The following is an 18,662-nucleotide window of genomic DNA, read 5'->3' as shown; positions in this document are numbered from 1 at the left end:
GTACCATGGGATCTTTCTTGTCCACTGTGAGGGCACACAAGGCCTCAATTTAGTGCTGTCTGTGAAAGGCAGCACCTTTGGCAGTGCCGCACTGGAGTTTCAGCCTTAATTTTTGTGCTCTAGTAATGGAGTGGGACTTGAAGCCACAACTTTCTAACTCAAAGGCTAGAGTGCTGCCAACTGAGCCACAGTTAACACTCAAAACGGGCCTCTTGTAACTTTAAGCGATCAAACATTTGTGTTGAAGGCTGAACTGGAACCAAGTCCCATAGGTGAAAAATATTGTGCTAACTCATTGTGCCGTCCAATTGGGAGTCTTATTCTTTCACCATCTGATTAATTCCACATCCACGCTTAATCTTATAGACCTTTTCATTATTCCCAATAAAATGTAAAAAAAAGCAAAAAAAGGTAATTTGAACTAAACAGTATAAATTTAAAGGGGGTGTGGGAATAGAGAGACCTGGAAGTGTATATACACAAACCTGTGAAGGTGGCAGAGCGAGTTAATGGCTATTGAACATTGTGGGCAATCCTTGGCTTTATTAATAGAGCAATAGAGTACAAAAGCAAGTGAAATATGCTAAACCTTTATAAAACACTGGTTAGGCCTCAGCTAGAGTATAGTATACAATTCTGGATGCCACATTTTAGAAAGGATGTCAAGGCCTTAGAGAGGATGCAGAAGAGATTTACTGGAATGGTAGCAGGGATGAGGGACTTTAGTCAGATTGGTAAGTGATTGGAGAACCTGGCATTGTTCCCCTTAGAGCAGAGATTAGGAGATTTGATAGAGGTGTTCAAAATCATGATGGTTTTGGTAGAGTAAATAAGGAGAAACTATTTTTAGTGGCAGAAGGACTGCATGGCACCGATTTAGAGTGATTGGCAGAAGAATAAGAAGTGAAATGAGTGGGGGGAAATGTAGTCAGTTGTAGAATGTGCTACCTGAAAGGGTGGTGGCAGCAGATTCAATAATTTTTGAAAGGGAGTTGAATACATACTTGAAAGGGAAAAATACATGGCTGCGGAGAAAAAGCCGGAGAGTAGAACTCATTGGACTCATTTCAGGGAACCAGTGCAGGCACAATGGGTCAAACGGTCTCCTGTGTTGCATCACTCCATTTATTCTACCTTACCCCACTCCCATATCTGATCAAGTTGACTCAGTTAGCTTTCCCTCATTCTGTGTTTATAGTCTTTAAAGCTGGGGTAGTAAGAATACTAATGCTCATAAAATGGCCACACTACTGAGTTAATTATACTTGTGAGCAACACCTTGCTACTGAACTGGACTATGTTCATATGGCCTATGCAGAGCACACATATGAACGAGGCAACAATTTTGGCAGGATGTTGAATCCCTTTATTGATATCACAGATACTTTCAAAGTGTGAACATTATAGAATCATAAATTACTCAATCCCCTTTGTCAGAATATTATTCATAACCATCTGTTTTTGTTTGTTTTTAAATATGAATGTGAACAAGAAATAGGCTAGGCTGATAGTGGTCAGAGATACTTTGACATGGCTGGCTAGGCTCCCCACCTGTCTTTTCTATTATCTCTATAATACCAAGAGAATGGTAATGATGCTGATAAACTGGAAGATTTTTTCACAGCTTGTGGCATTACCAAACAGTCTCAGGTCACATAACCTTGATGAAGGCTCATGGCAGGGATGTCTGCAAGATTGAAATCAGGAGGAGAGACGAGATAAATCAATAGCAATGGTTGGATGAAGTCAGGCTTGAAAGTGGAAAGGGAGACGGATGGAGGTATAGATTCCCACAGTTTCGAGGTTCTTGGAAGTAGTGAGTTGCAGTGGAAGAGGGAAAAGAGATATAAAGTTAGAAGAACAATGACTAGTAGTATTAGTATAATTGAGGGAGATATTGGAGCAGCATGGATCACATACAAAGCTTACGCCGTGTCAGCCACTGTATACTGCACAGTCTGATCCCTGTGCTGCCTACCCTCTAGATCTCTGGGTGAAACTGCTGAATTAATATCATTCATGTCCATTGGTAAGACCACAGACTATATCCCTGACACTGGTCTTCATAAGCTCATAGACAAAAAATAAACCATTGCCTCTCGTTCCCCTGTTTTTCTTGAATATAACAAAATAATGTGTGATTGTGGGATTACTGCTGGTCAAGGCCAGAATACTGCTGGCTGGATTACACGGTGTCTATTTCTCTTCTGTGTTAGTGAAATCCGAGCTCTCTTTTCGTCTGAAGGTTCTCCTCGGCATTGGGGTCCCGACATGTACATTCGACTTGTTCGTCACAGTCAGCAGCAAAAGGGATCACCTGTGAGGGAGCAAGCGGAAAGAGCATGATTAAAGAAAAAGAACAAGAGGAACTACAGATCAGTCATGGGTAAACTATGAGGATCACCTTTTGAAATTCAGCAGAAAGCTGACAAACAAAAGGCAGGAAAGCCAGTCAAGAGTTTATTTTTCTACAAACCTACTTTAAATGGAAATTGGGTTCCATCAGTGGATTGTTAGTTTATATTGTGAAATAGATTCCATGCACAGTACACACGCAAACGTAGGGCTGGAATTGGCTGGAAAAAATGTGTGAATGATGCACAGCGTTATAAATATGCTGATCAACAAGCAACTTGTGGCGAGGCAGAAATACCCCATTAATTGCTAATCGCCAAAGTTACTGGGTGATTTGTGCCACTCCACCATTAGCTTTACGAAAACAACATTTTGTCCTTTACCACCTGTGGGTTTCATGAAGTTGCCAAATTTAGAGTTTTAAACTCGTCACAGAAATTTAAGTCTAGTAGTTAGCAACGCAAGTACCCTTTTATCAGCATTGAAATCATTAGTAATTGTCAATCAAACCTTCTGGTTCAGAAACTATAAACAGTTAAAAATGTGGCATCTCATACCTTCAGGTAGTGAATTGTTGTTGAAGACTTTTTAAAAATGTCAAATTTTAATTTTTTTCTTTTTCTTCTTACTTTTCCTTTCTGTCCTTTTATTCCCCCTCTGATTCCAAATCTGTCTTTCCTTCTTTATTTCCCGTTCTGTACCTGACTTCATACTAATTCATCCTCTTCAGTCATTCTTCAGTTAATTTCTCAATTCTCTAATCTCATAGGTTAAGTGTTGGTTGCATCAGTCACCTTGTTTTCAGCTCACACTTCCAGCAATTTACATGGCAAAACATTTTGAGCTAAAGCGTGCAAAACGCAAACTAATTAGACATGCCACAAGATGCTGCGCTTTGGAGTAGAAGACTTTGGCCTTCATTTTTGATCTGGCTAGATGTTCCCCATTACATAGAGAGAGTCTATCTGGGTCAATTGTATGGAAATCAGACTGCTGATTCATAGACAAGCTGAGCACTCAGCCTTCTCAAGGTGCTCTTGGCTCTGCACCATCAGGGCAGGAGCACCATCTCATTTGCATTATGATGCTGTAGTTTTTTTTATTATTCATTCATGGGATGTGGGTGTCACTGGCTGGGTCAGCATTTATTGCCCATCCCTAATTGCCCTTGAGAACTGGGTGGCTTGCTAGGCCATTCCAGAGGTGCATTTAAGAGTCAACCACATTACTGTGGATCTGGAGTTACATGAAGACCAAACTAGGTGTGGGCAACAGATGTCCTTCCCTAAAGGGCATTAGTGAACCAGGTGGGTTTTTATGACAGTCAGCAATGGAATGGTTTCATGGTCATCATCAGACTTCTAATTCCAAATTTTGTTAATTGAATTCAAATTTCACCATCTGCTGTGGTACGATTCGAACCCTGGTCCCCAGAGCATAACCCTGGCTATCTGGAGTGACAGAACCACTACACCACCACTTCCCCCTGGCTACTGCCAATGTGTGATAAATGCATCAACCCTTTGCACTGAGCAGCCATGCTGTTGTTCTTTGTATCTTGGTAAGCTAAGGATAAATGATTCCACAAACTGAGAGCACAGGCTTGTAAAATGGAAGCTTTTCTTGAATGTAGTGATCTAGCCTAGTCCTGGCACTGCCTCAGTCTTAAAGTGAAGCTGTATCCACTTCTCAAGAAAGCCACATTCCCTCAACTAAGAGGTTAGGCAACAAGGTAAGGGGAAACCAAGCCTGTGGAGAGCCAAAGGACGCAAGACAGTTCTTATTTATAGCAGGAAAAATGCTCTGGTGAATCATAGAACTCCATTCAATTGCAAAACATGTCTGGTGATGGGGATGGAAAACATCAGCTGGAACTCCACTTCTTGCTCTCCTGAATGTTCAAATACATTTGGCCTACAAAGGAGTAAAGCCAGTACATGAAGGCTTTCTCAAAATGTTCAGACCTTGATGAGCCAAACTCCTTCCAAATAAATGCCAGCAAAACCAATCTACCATAAGCTGTAAAACTTTGGCCTATTGTTACTTGACATTTAATGTATTTCACCTGGGAACCAATATCCTTCTCTATCCCTACCTTTCCCTCGGTGTTGCCCAAAGCATAATCCATAAAATTATCCATAACATAATCATCTGAAGACGAGGTTTATTTGATGCTTTTCATGGCAGCCTCAACTTAAAGAAAAGTTATCTGGAAGGTGAAATTCAACATTTGCACCATGGCCCCTTAGCCTGTCTGCTACAGTTCATAAAATCACTGTGATAAATCAAGGCCATTCAGCCCATGTCAGTTTATCCACCCAGCAATACGGTCAACTTCCTAAATTATAAGATTCCAAGGTTATTGGCACTATTGTTCTTCCTCTATTGATCTCTCTTTGTGTAAAATCTCCAGCCTGTCCCTTTGTTCTATTCTCACTGTTAGTGTGGGTTCTTCATTTCCTTTCCTCCTGCCTGTTCATTAGTCACTGCCCGATGAAATATTCTAAGAGGTCTCTGTAAAAAAGAAACACTGCCGCAATAGACAGGATCACTTTGGTCCAGCTTGCATTTCTAATGTACCTCTCGTTAATTGTCATTACTGCTATTCTGTGGGTGGGGCAGTTGTACCATCCCATTCAATGATATGAACCAGAGACCAGAATCCTTTTTATGGTTGGACTTCAGTTGAATTTGTTCAGGCAACTGGCCAAGTGAGGGATAGGGCAGAAAATCTGGCAGCTGCACTGCACTGCTGGGCTGAACCTTTAAGTGGGAAAATGGGGTAGGAGGGAGCGGGCAGGTAGTTGACCAACTGAGTAGCCAGCAACAAAGAGGGAGGTTTTTGTGGGGCTGGATCAGTAGCACTGAGATTTTTGCCACATATTTGGAGCAGCCAAATAACTTAACCACCAAAACTATATTGATCCCAGTAAATCAATCAGATGACCAGTGTGTTCTTTTTCCAAAAGTGTCAATACAGTTCAATTTATAGTGCAAATCCATCAGTACAATGTTTTTCAGAAAATTTGCCATTGAATTGACAGTAGAGTAGATGCAGTGCACAATATAATACAGAAGAACACCAGTACATGCACATTTAGGTCAGGTTCTTTTAACAAGATCTACTAATCCCCGAAAAGTACCCAACTACTTGCTCATCCACCTCCCTGGTCTGTTGTCACTGCATGGAGCGTGCGCAACACACACTCCATTCAATGGTGTCTGAGAACTGCCTCTTAGAAGTGTTGGTGTCCAGCTTGTTTCAGTCAGGCGCTCTGGATGCCCATTTCAAGGCATGCTCAATCATAGATTAGGGTAGCCAATGGCCAAGAGATTTAAAAAAAAAACCTTTCTACCTGCCTACCCACTCAATATTCAGGATGAATGGGGCAGATGGCAGGAAAAATTTGGTTCGCTACTAAATTGCAAAGCTGAAAATCAGCTAACCATTTCAATAGGATTTGTGAAGGAGGACCAGGAACCACACAGGCTGATTAAATAAGGACAGAATGGGAGTTGATATTAGGGCAGTTCTTCTCTTCCTAGAGACTAGTGGACCTGTTTGGAGCCTTTCTGTTCATGCAGTGAATGCTGTTTTACTGTATTCCTTCAAACGAGGGCCGGACCTGTTTCTGGTTGGATAGGAGATCACCTTGTATCGAATGTAGATACCTTGTAAGATTAGCCAGGCATGAACTGCCCAAATATCCACTCCCATTCTGTCCTTATTTAATCAGTCTGTGTGACTCCTGGTCCCCCTTCACAATTCCTATTGAAATGGATAGCTGATTTTCAGTTTTCCAGTTTAGTACTGAACCAATTTTTTCCTGCCATCTGCCCCATTCAGGCATGGACCAGTGTGAGTGCCTAACATGGGGCAGAGACTATTTCTCGACCACAATTAGTCTGGGATTAATCTGACTTTCCTCCTCTCCCAAGGGATTGTTCCAACTTGTTGAAGAGTATTTTGGAGCATGTTTCTAATCGTAGTGTATATGCCATCACAACAGTACATGTGGGCTACGTTGGATGGACCAGTAAACCCTTTCCTGTCTATGATTTTCTTGTGTTCATATTTAAGGACTTCTAAAGCTTAGCTGCAGCACAGCTGGACCTTGTGCTATAAATCCCCAGCGCTGCAGGAGTTCTGCAGCGAAACATTCTGAACTGCATGCAAGAAGTCTTGAGGTTTTCCACAACAGTAGTCTGCAGATTGACCAGACATCTCATCATTGTCTCTTAATGTGCCTGGCTAAATTACAGAATTACAATCTGCCAAACCCATCTACCTATCTCTAGCTGACTAAACAGCATGATCAACTTAGAATTTTTAAGCACCTTTAATGTAGAGAAAAACATCACAAAACACTTTGTGGAGTGCAGTCAATCAATAGGCTGCCAAGTCAGTTAGGTGGGATGAGCGGAAACGTGGTCAAAGGATTCTGCCTTAAGGATGGTCATAAGGAAGGGTTCAGGGTGAATGCTAGAGGGCAGAGCCTATAGGTGGCTGAGGGCACATCCATGAAGGGAGAGGGGAACAGAGTGTTCTAGGGAACTTAAAAGACTAAGGGAGATTAAAAGGACAGGAAGGAGTGAGTAAAAAAGGAGATTTAAACACATGGATAGGAATTTTAAATCTGAGTCATTATGACTGGCAGCCAATGCAGGTCAGCAAGGACTGGGGCGATAGATAACAAAAAGTAAGATTCAGGTTTTGGATGATCTGCCAGGAAAGAATTGTAAAATGTCTGGAGGCGAGGAAGACATGGATGGGGCATAGAAGCAGATAAGTGGACATGGGCAATAGGCTCTGTGATGGACAGGACATCGATGCTGAAGTTACAAACGTTCCAGTTCAGTCCAAGGCCATGATTGATGGGATTCTCGGTGAAGGTGTAAGGTTAGTAAAGGGACACTTCTCTGTGTTTAGCCGGAGGACATTGAGCGTCAACTAAGACGAAATGAGCCTGACCGCCCCCCCAACAATGGCTGCAGATGAGATAAAGGAGGGAGCCAAGGGGGTGCTACAGGTAATGATGGGAGGGATGAAAGTGAAGCTATTGCCGATGGTATTCTATCTGTGAACAGTGCATTGTAACCAAGCAAGACAAATGACACTGTGAACAATGGAAGAGGGTGCAGAGGGTTAATGACACTGCCACACAGAATAATGTGGGAAGGATAAAAACCTGACAGGGGAGATGGGCATGGAGTGGGGAGACAGTCAAAGACTCCTGAGGAGGAAAGGGAGGTTGAAGATGAGGCAGTAGTTTGCAATGACAAAGATGAGTTTTTGAGGGCAGTGATGACAGCAGCTTTGAAATGGAGAAGTCAGTGCCTGAGACAAGGGAACACTTTACAATGCCAAATAGCATGGGGATCAGGAAGGTTAGTTGGGTTTATTTCATATTCATTCACAGGATGTGGGCTTCAGTAGCTGGGCCAGCATTTATTGCCCATCCCTAGGTGCCCTTGAGAAGGTGGTGGTGAGCTGCCTTCTTGAACCGCTGCAGTCCATGTGATGTAGGAACACCCACAGTGCTGTTAGGAAGGGAGTTCCAGGATCTTGACCCAGCGACAGTGAAGGAATGGTGATATATATCCAAGTTAGGATGGTGAGTGACTTGGAGGGGAACTTCCAGGTGGTGGTGTTCCCATCTATCTGCTGTCCTTGTCCTTTCAGGTGGTAGTGGTATTGGGTTTGGAAGGTGCTGTCTAAGGAGCCTTGGTGAATTCCTGCATTGCATCTTGTAGATGGTACACACTGCTGCTACTATGCATCAGTGGTGGAGGGAGTGAATGTTTGTGGATTTGGTGCCAATCAAGTGGGCTGCTTTGTCCTGGACAGTGTCCAGCTTCCTCAGTGTTGTAGAAGCTGCACGCAGGGAGTATTCCATCACACTCCTGACTTGTGCCTTGTAGATGGTGGACAGGCTTTGGGGAGTCAGGAGGAGAGTTACTCGTTGCACGATTCATAGCCTCTGACCTGCTCTGGTAGCCATTTAAATGGCTAGTTCAGTTCAGTTTCTGATCAATGGTAACCCCCAGGATGTTGATAGTGGGGGATTTTGTGATGGTAAGCCATTGAACATCAAGGGGCGATGGTTGGATTCTCTCTTGTTGGAGATGGTCATTGCCTGACACTTGTGTGACGTGAATGTTACTTGCCACTTGTCAGCCCAAGCCTGGATATTGTCCAGGACTTGATGCATTTGGACATAGACTGCTTCAGTATCTGAGGAGCCGCGAACGGTGCTGAACATTGTGCAATCATCAGCGAACATCTCCACTTCTGACCTTATGATGGAAGGAAGGTCATTGATGAAGCAGCTGAAGATGGCTGGGCCTAGGACACTACCCTGAGGAACTCCTGCAGTGATGTCCTGGAGCTGAGATGACTGACCTCGAACAACCACAACCATTTTACTTTGTGCTAGGTGTGACTCCAACCAGTGCAGAGTTTTCCCCCTGATTTCCATTGACTCCAGTTTTGCTAGGGCTCGTTGATGCCACACTCAGTCAAATGCTGCCTTGATATCCAGGGCAGTCATTCTCACCTCACCTCGGGAGGTCAGCTCTTTTGTCCATGTTTGAACCAAGGCTGCAACGAGGTCAGGAGCTGAGTAGCCCTGGTGGAACCCAAACTGGGCATCAGTCAGCAGGTTATTACTAAGCAAGTGCTGCTTGATAGCACTGTTGATGACCCCTTCCATCACTTTACTGATGATCGAGAGTAGACTGATAGGGCGGCAATGTTGGGTGGTCATTAAACTAGGAGAATGGGGTCAAGAGAACAGGATGTGAATCCTGAAATGACATAAGGGGAGATAGGGTTAAAAAATGCGAGAATGTTGATGGAGAAGTTTATACAGAGTGAGTAGTTTGGGGAAGACTGAGAGACAGTGAAAGTAGAAGAGGCCAAGAGGAGCTGAGATGAAGACTGATTTGACTGAGGAGTCACTCAATGCAGAGGCCAATGCATCTGCATAATCTCAAAGCCTGTCCATGGTCAAGCCCAGTGGTGGCATGTAGGTAAGGTGCCTTCACTCATCTGATGTGACATCCTCACTGTTTGTGATACCTCAGTCAAAGGCCTGGAAAGAGATGGCACTTTCCCTCAACAGAAACTGAAATAACACAAGGATTTGGTGGTGTTGAATATGCCATCCAGCCCAAAGACAATAGATACCCCAGGGTATATAGAGCACAACAAGGTAACATAGGGCTGAAACGTCCGAGGAATGGCAATCACCACCGGTTGCCGCTCTGCTCCCATTTTCTTACTATGCACCGAAAGTTCCACGTTTCTGGACCGGACATCTGAACTGGGCCTCTTCAGAAATGCAAAGCGTACCTGTTCTGGGAGTCCTTCTTCATTGGACAGGATTGTCAGGGAAGCCAAGCCACTGCCCCTTTTTATGCACTAGTTGCCATATTGTGGTATGTCTTCATCCACTAACACAGTGAAAAGCTTCGGGACATTTACATAGCTTTTCACTCTGTTGGTGAATGAGCTTGAGTGAGGTAAGTGGGGTGTGGCAGGGTATGTAGGGTGGGCAGGGTGGTGAGGCCGGGTCAGAGGGGGAGTCGGAGGTCCGGAAGGGGTAGTCTTTTGGAAGGCGATTCTGCAGGATTCTGTTCTGGGAATTCTGGAATATAGCTGAACAATTCAAGTATTCTTAGTATAGTGGAAGTCCAATGAGATGAAGTTTCTGCAGGAGAATTCTAGAGAAGCAATGCCTGGAGATGACTCTGATTTCTAGATCTGAAGAGTTCTGAAGGTGTCGGTTCCAATGAAAATCATGTGGACATCAATCCTAAACATATTTGTGCAGCAGCGAACCTCAGTGGAGTTACATAGATGTCAGAGTCCTGCAAAATTCATGCCTCAAGAGAGTCATTGAACTCAAACCTGAAGGTTGTCCTAAAGTTAGAGCATGAGGGTTGATCGGGGATGGTGGGGTTGTGGTTGGGGGTGTCAGAGGGTCGGGGGGGAAGTCGTGGAAAGTCGGGGGTGAGTTGGAGGGTTGGGGGCTGTGTCAGGAGGGGGTTCTCGAGGTCGGGGGTGTAGGCAGGTCGGGTCAGGGGTTCGGGTGGGTAGTCGGGAGGGGTTGTCAGGTTGGGTCAGGAAGTGTCAGAGGGTCAGTCAGGGTGTCAGGGGGTTGGAGGGTCGAGGAGGTAGTCAGGGAGGTCAGTGTGAGTGATTGGATGGGTCAGTTATATTGTTACCCAGGAGTTAGAACGAGCTTTTCCTTACTTTTCATGGGTAACTATTTTGGTAAGTAAGTCAGAACCATCCGAAGTCTCCAACTCTAACTCAAAGTTGGAGGCTTTTCGGAGCGTTCCAGATGCAGAAGAATTGCCCATTAGAAGTCCAAACTTCCAGGGCAATACCCACAGAGTCAGTGCTTTGGGACTTCCGAGGGGTCCGGTAGCTCATCTTGGGGTCGGGGGGTACCTCCAGGATACGACCAACCAGAGATCAGAAGGTCTCATTCTGTGCAAGATATGATATGAAGCAGGACTGTTGGCCAGAGCAGCTGTAGAATATTTGCAAAGAACCTTCCATAAGTATCTTACAAAATCATAACAGCACGCAACCTTCACTTGTGTCCAAGTACCTTCACAATGTGGAGACTTCCTTAAAAAGAGCATAAAGTTTAGAAGCGAGCTGGCGCCTTCACATTATAAACCACATCTTTCTTGGAAAATTTGAAACAATTTAACTATATTATCAGGCCACGTGAGTATTTTTTCAGGATAATCAGTCTCAATGGTGTAATTTGAACCTTTTGAGAAATAAATTTCATAGCGTGACTATGTAAAGCTAGCACACCAGAACAGCCCCGATGATATGCTCCACTATAAAGAGATGCCCACAACCCATACTATTTCACTGCCAGAGAGACAGTTTGACGACATAAAAGCAAATGTTTTATTTCCCATACATAAGAATGTATAAGACTGTAAAAGACGATCGCAGCCCATCCAGTGTCTCGGAGATAAATCTCCCACTATCCATCACAATATTGGCTAGTAAATTTTCCTCCAGGTATTTATGCAATTCTCTGATTCAATCAGCTGTCTGTGCCTCTATTCAGTACTTTCAGTACAAACTGTCTCTACGTCCATTCCCTTTCTACACTTAGAATTGAGCCCTCTTATGGAACAGCCTGGCACGGTTGCGATGATGACTAAACCCACAGTGCCCTCCAGTGCTGGCCCTGCTGAAGTTTGCAGGCTCAGTTCGAGAATGCACCACCTGCAATCATAGAATCATTACAGCACAGAAGACGGCCATTCAGCCCATCGTGTCTGTGCTGGATCTCCCAAGGAGCAATTCACGTACTGTCACTCCTCCAGCCTCTCCCCACATCCCTGCACATTCCTTCTTTTAAGATATTTAGAAAATATAGAAAATTTAGAAAAATTTATGGCACAGAAGGAGGCCACTCTGCCCATCGTGACGGCACCAGCAAGAAACGAACCGTCCAGCATAATCCCATTTTCCAGCAATTACTGGACTTCAGGTGCACATCCAGACACCATTTAAATGAGTTGAGGGCTTCTGCCTCTACTACCCTTTCAGGCAATGGGCTCCAGACCCCTAACACCCTCTGGGTGAAACGATCTTTCCTCATCTCCCCTATAATCCTTCTGCCAATCACTTTAAATCTATGGCTCCTCATCACCAACCTCTCTGCTAAGGGAAATAGGTCCTTCCCATGCACTCTTTCCAGGCTCCTCACAACTTTGTATACCTTAATCAAATCTCCACTCAGTCTCCTCTGTCCCAAGGAGAACAACCCCAGCCTATCCAACCTTTCCTCATAACTGCAATTTTCCAGTCCTGGCAACATCCTCGTAAATCTCTTCTGTACCTTCTCCAAGACAATTACATCCTTTTTCTAATTAGGCAACCAGAACTGCACAGAGTACTCAAGTTGCAGCCTAACCAGTGTTTTATATAGTTCCAGCATAACCTCCCTGCTCTTATATTCCATGCCTCAGCTAATAAAAGGATTCCAAATGTCTTCTTAACCACCTTATCGACCTGTCCTGCTGCCTTCAGGGATTTATGCACGTTCACTACAAGGTCCCTCACTTCCTCTACACCTCTCTGTATCCTCCCACTAATTGTATAATCCTTTGTCTTGTTTGACCCCCAGCCCCCCAAATGCATCACCTCACACTTCTCCAGGTAGAATTCCATTTGCCACTTTTTTGCCTACCTGACCAGTCCATTGATATCTTCCTGCAGTCTACAGCTTCCCTCCTCACTATCAATCACGCAGCCAATTTTTGTGTTGTTTGCAAACTTCTTGATCATGCCCCTACATTTAAGTCCAAATCATTAACATATACCACAAAAAGCAGGGGACCTAGTACTGAGCCCTGCAGAACCCCACTGGAAACAGCCTTCCAGCTGCAAAAACACCAGTCAACAGTTACCCTTTGTTTCCTGCCACTGAGCAACGTTCTATCCAGCTTGCTACATACCCCTGGATCACGTGGGCTTTACTTCTTTAACCAATCTGCCACGTGGGACCTTGTCAAAAGCCTTGCTAAAATCCATTTAGGCCACATCAACTACAATACCCTCATCAATCCTCCTTGTTATCTCCTCAAAAAATTCAATCTTGTTAGTCAGACATGATCTTCCTTCAACAAATCCATGCTGACTGTCCTTGATTAATCCATGCCTTTCTAAGTTACAGTTTATCCTGTCCCTCAGAATTGATTCTGATAATTTGCCCGTTACTGACTGGCCTGTAATTATTTCAGCCTATCCCTCGCTCCATTTTTAAACAAAGATACAGTGTAAGCAGTCCTCCAATCCTCTGGCGCCACACCTGCATCCAGTGAGGATTGGAAGGTGATGGTCAGAACATCTGCTATTTTCTCCCTGGCTTCTTTTAACAGCCTGTGGTACGTTTCATCCAGCCCTGGTGCTTTAGCGACTTTAGAGGATATTAATCCCCTTTGTATTCAATCTTTCCCTATGTTAATCACAAGCAATATTTCCTCCTTAACTACAATGTCTGCATCGTCCTCCTCTTTTGTGAAGACAGACGCAAAGTATTTATTAAGAACTATACCCACATCCTCTGCCTCTAAACGAACGCCTGAATTTTATGCACATTGAGCGCACACGATCGGTGGGCCTGGAAGCGGATGCATTATCCACTCCTACCCACGATCGCAACCAGGGTACCAATTAAGGGCTAGCCAGTGTAAAACATGCCCACACATCGGCTCAGCGCTGTCGGTGGGGGCGGGAGTGTGGTGGGCACTGGGTGCAACGGTGACCCAGAGTGGGCATTTAAGAGAACATAGGTAGCTCCCTGAAGGCTGCCAGGAGTTGTGGAGGAGCCTCAGGGAGCTGTCCACGGGAGAGTGCAAGGTCGTACGCTTGGCAGGAGGGGTGTCTGCAGCACCCACTGGGCATGTCAGGTGGGACGGCAATGCCAGTGAGTACTCTGCCCCCTCTACTGATTCCCTGATGAGTGCCAGCGCACTCTAGTGGAAGCAGTCAGTGCCTGGCATGACATACTCATTCCGTGGGATGGCAAGAGGCCACCCCACCGGACAAAGAAGGCCTGGACAGAGGTGGCTGCCCAGGTGAGTGAACTTGATGTTGTGTGCCACACGTGGATCCAGTGCTGGAAGCGGTTCAATGATCTTCTGCACTCTGCAAGGGTGAGTATCAACTTGGCATGGAACTGAGTTTAGATGTCTTGGAGTGTGGCTGTTCTTCGTGGTGCTCAGGGGGTGAGATGCAGAGTGGCAAATGGCACATATCCCTGTGTATGCCAAGGCTGTGAGATGTGCCCACTTGCCTTGTGTGTATAGAATAGTGAGGTGTGCTAAACTGACGGGCACCTCAACCTGGGTCTCCTTGGAGTGGGGGGGTGGGTGGCGAGGCTGGGGTGGTGCGGCGGGCAGTGGGTGAACTAATAAATGCACTTTTGCCTATATAGGAGAGAAGCCATAATGCACTGGAGTGCACACGAATGGGTGGTGGGATCCCCAACATACTGATACTTTCCAAATTCCAGATGGATGCCCTGCACATGGAATGCAAGCATGGAGCAAGGACCACAGGTCACGGAGAGAGAGAGGTCTTGGAGGAAGGTAAGAGTCCTAAGGACAGGTGAGAGACTGGGGAAGTGTGTAAGAGCTGTAGGATCATGGCATCTCTAATGAGAAGTTATAATTAACAGTCCCCATTGTTCGTCCAATCACAGTGCCTCACTGAGGCAGTTGTCCATTCTGACAAGTAACTGTAGTTCATGCACAGTCACTTTGTTACAACATAATCAACTGACATATTCTGTTCCTCCCTCAGAAGCGCCATCCTCACGATGTCCAATGGACCCTGAGGACCCTCCCTTGACACCCGGGGAGGAGCCGCGGACAGATGCACCTGTGTCACATCATCTTTCCAAACCAAGCGCCAGTGCAGTTATGGGCGTGTTGGTGGGCAATAGCGTGTCGGTTCAGTTGGTAGTGCACAGTGGTGAGGGTACATCACACTCGCTTAAGGAGCTGGCAGAGGCAGAGAGTGTCCAGGTTGCCGGCAGTTGGAGGACTGCTGAAGACCAGGGCCAAGCTGAGTCCGAGGCAGATGATAAGCCTCTGGAGCCACTGCCAGTGTGAGAGCAATGAGGCACCTAGTCACTCTGCTCGGTGCCCGTCCATCAATGGTGAGCAGGGAGGTTCAAACCAACCTCACGCTGGCATGTGAGCTCTCAGGGCGCTCCAGGCAAAGGCAGCAGCTCCTCTGCCCCTCTACCAGGCCCGTGGCATCTGATGAGGCCGCAGCGATTGAGGAGTGCCCAGAGATGGCGCTGGATGCTCCCTCTCAGGCGGTGCCTGTACAGGCTCCGCCAGCCAGAGGACATCTGTCAAGGCCATCAGGGCCGAAAGGACATCACAGTCATCAGGCTGCCTCGAATGCTGCTGCCAGCGAGGGGCTGGGGGGTTGGGGACCACCAAAATGCAGCACTCGCAAGCAGAAGTTTAAGACATTATAAACACGAGGGGTTGTCAAGGGTGATATTACTGCAGTTGAAATGCGTTCTATGTTTGAATTGGCTAAACATGACCACCATTTAAAGATGTTATTATGTTTCATGGTCTGATTGTGCTTTATGTTTCTCACGGGTGTTGGACATGGGAATGGCTTGTGACAGACGGGAAGGGCTGCAAACTTTATTTCCGAGTTAGCTAGTTGACATAGGGGGTCACAGGATGGCCTGATCAGGAACATTCAGTAAGGAAGCGTCACCTTTGCCCTCACTTTCAAGCCATGCCTTGGATGCCTAGCAGAATGAATGGAGAATCAAGGCCCCTGGTCTCCCTGCTTTCTACAAGGTTCATCACTTCTGCAGCCACGTCCTCACCCTGGGCCTCCTCCGGCTCCTCATCAGACCCATCAGTTGAGCCATCCTCTGCGGCCTATGGAGCTGCCTCACTGTCTTCATCCTCCAAAAAGGAGCCCCCTTGACAGATCCAGATTGTGCAGTGCGCAGCAAACAATGACAATAAGTGAGATGTACGCTGGAGGACATTGCAGTGCTCCCCCTGATCGGTCCAGGCAGCAGAACCTCATCTTGAGCAAGACAATGGTCCTCTCACTTGCCACCCTTGACTTCTTTTGTACCTCTCCTCCAGGTTCGTAAGTTGGACAGTTGTCAGCTATGTCATCTTCAACCGGCCCTACTGATGCAAAGACAGAGCCTCCCAAGAGTGCAGGTTACAAAAGTCCAGAATTGAGAGGAATCCAAACCACCAGCCTTTTCCGAGCAGTTAATCCGGAGCTCTTCATTAAACCTCATAAACCTGTGATGGCTTATGGACCACTGACCATAACACTGTGTGTGAGTTACATTGCTTATTTGAACGCCACAGTAGAAAGCAAGGCACATTTGTATGAAGCAATTGATAGTGAAGGAACAAGATAAACAAGACAAAAAACATCTAAGTGGGAATGAAATACCCGATGAAACCAGATGAGTAATATTGCAACCAAGAAACTACAAAAGTGTTTGTGACAATTTTTGTTATTATTATGTAGTTACAACACAACACTGAGAATGTATGGAGTAAGATAGAGACCTCAATATCCCTATCATGTTGAGCATAGTCTACCTTGATAGTTAACTCTGAGGATTTATTTTAGATTCCCAAATAAGTTTGGGTTTCGGAGCAGCGTCACGAGCCACTTTTTCAGGGGTCAGCCTTTGTCACCCAGGAGCCAACTATCCAACTGAGCTGGAGAGACAAAAAGCCTTGGCACCTGGGAGTGTCTCAGGATGTACGCGTCATGGGAGCTGCCCAGGTACATGCAGCAGACCTGCAAAATCTGTGTCCTGTGGTCGCAAACAATCTGGATGTTGATGGAGTGGAAGCCCTTTCTGCTGACGAAGATACCCGGCTCACCCACTGGGGCAATATGGCCACATGAATGCAATCTATGGCACCCTGGATGCGGGAGAAGCCAACAATTTCAGTGAAGCCTCTGGCTCGCTCAACCTGGCCGGCATCATCAGTCCGCAAATGAATGAAGTTCATCACCCATCTGAGGAGAGCATCAGTGACCAGCTTGACACAGCTGTGGACAGCAGATTTGGAGGCACTGCGTAGATCACCCACAGAATTGTAGAAGGAGGCCATTTGGCCCAACGTGTCTGCACTGGCTCTCTGAGCATTTTAACTTAGTGCCAATCTCCTGCCTTCTCCCCATAACCCTGCACATTATTTAAATAGAAACGATCATCCAATGCCCTCTTGAATGACGCAATTGAACCTGCCTCCACCACACTTCCAGGCAGTGCATTCCAAACCTTAACTACTCGCTGTGTGAAAATGTTTTTTCTCACCTTGCATTTGCTTCTTTTTCAAAACACTTTAAAACTGTGCCCCCTGGTTCTCGGTCCGTTTATAAGCGGGAACAGTTTCTCCCGATCTCCTCCGTCCAAACTCCTCATGATTTTGAAAACTTCTATTAAGTCTCCTCTTAGCCTTCTCCTCTCCTAGGAAAACAGCCCCAACTTCTCCAATCTTTCCTCATAACTGATTTGTCTCATCCCTGGAACCATTCTTGTAAGCCTCTTCTGCACTCTCTCCAATGCGTTCACATCCTTCCTGTAGTGTGGTGCCCAGAACAGTACACAACACTCCAGCTGAGGTCTAACCAGTGTCCTATATAAGTTCATCATAGCCTCCCTGCTCTTGTACTCTAAGCCCCTATTAATGAAGCCTAGAATACTGTAAGTTTTAGAAACAGCTCTTTCTACCTGTCCTGCTACCTTTAATGAATTATGTACATGAACACCCAGGTCTCTCAGCTCCTATACACCCTTAAGAATAGTATCCTTTATTTTATGCTGTCTCACCATGTTCTTTGTACCGAAATGTAACACCTCACACTTCTCCGCATTGAACTTCATCTGCCACCTATCTGCCCACTCCACCAATGTGTCAATGTTCTTTTGAAGTTGTACACTTCACAGTTTACAATTCTCCCAAGTTTTGTGTCATCTGCAAACTTTGAAATTGTCCCCTGCATACCAAGAGCTAGATCATTTATATATATCAGGAAAAGCAAGGGTCCCAATACTGAACCCTGGGGAACTCCACTACAAGCCTTTTTCCAGCCCAAAAAATACCCATTAACCATTATTCCTTGTTTCCTATCCCTCAGCCAGTTTTGTATCCACGTTGCTGCTGTCCCTTTTATTCCATGGCCTATAACGTTCCTCACAAGACTGTTGTGTGGCACTGTATCAAACACCTTTTGGAACACCACATACACCACATCAATGGCCTTTCGCTCATCGACCATTTTTGTTACTTCTTCAAAAATATTCAGCAAGTTGGTTAGACGCGATTTTCCTTTAAGAAATCCATGCTGACTCTTCCAAACCAATCCACATTTTTCCATGTGACTATAAATTCTATCCCAAATTATTGTTTCTAGAAGTTTCCTCACCACAGAAGTTAAACTGGCTGGTCTGTAATTGCAGGGCAGATCTTTACAACCTTTTTTGAACAAGAGCTTAATGTTTGCAATTCTCCAGTCCTCCGGCACCTCCCCCGAATCCAGGGAACATTGAAAGATTATTGCCAGTGCCTCTCCAATTTCCATTCTCACTTCCTTCAACATTCTTAGATGTATGTCATCCGGTCCCAGTGCCTTAGCAACTTTAAGTACCGACAGCTTTTCCACTACCTCCTCCCTATCAATTTTAAACCCTTATAGTGACTGAGTTTCCTCCTCTGTTACCCTGGCCTGGGCAGCA

General features: G+C 45.5%; 1 protein-coding gene and 1 pseudogene across 1 annotated transcript in view; one reads left to right on the top strand and one right to left on the bottom strand.

The window, feature by feature from the left end:
- Positions 1-316: 316 nt before the first annotated feature.
- The window catches only part of pappa2 (pappalysin 2), a 477,685-nt gene continuing 459,339 nt past the window's right edge, over positions 317-18,662 (bottom strand). The window contains exon 22 of the mRNA XM_078561789.1: positions 317-2,317. Coding sequence (XP_078417915.1) covers positions 2,213-2,317 — 105 coding nt within the window. The 3' untranslated portion in view covers positions 317-2,212. The remainder of the gene's footprint in view (positions 2,318-18,662) is intronic.
- LOC144692773 (small integral membrane protein 8 pseudogene) lies at positions 16,036-16,322 on the top strand (annotated as a pseudogene).

Source organism: Cetorhinus maximus, chromosome 17, assembly GCF_964194155.1.
Source record: "Cetorhinus maximus chromosome 17, sCetMax3.hap1.1, whole genome shotgun sequence".
Taxonomy (NCBI): domain Eukaryota; kingdom Metazoa; phylum Chordata; class Chondrichthyes; order Lamniformes; family Cetorhinidae; genus Cetorhinus; species Cetorhinus maximus.
The sequence above is the reverse complement of the archived record's forward strand: the minus strand, read 5'-3'. Positions and strand labels throughout refer to the sequence as shown.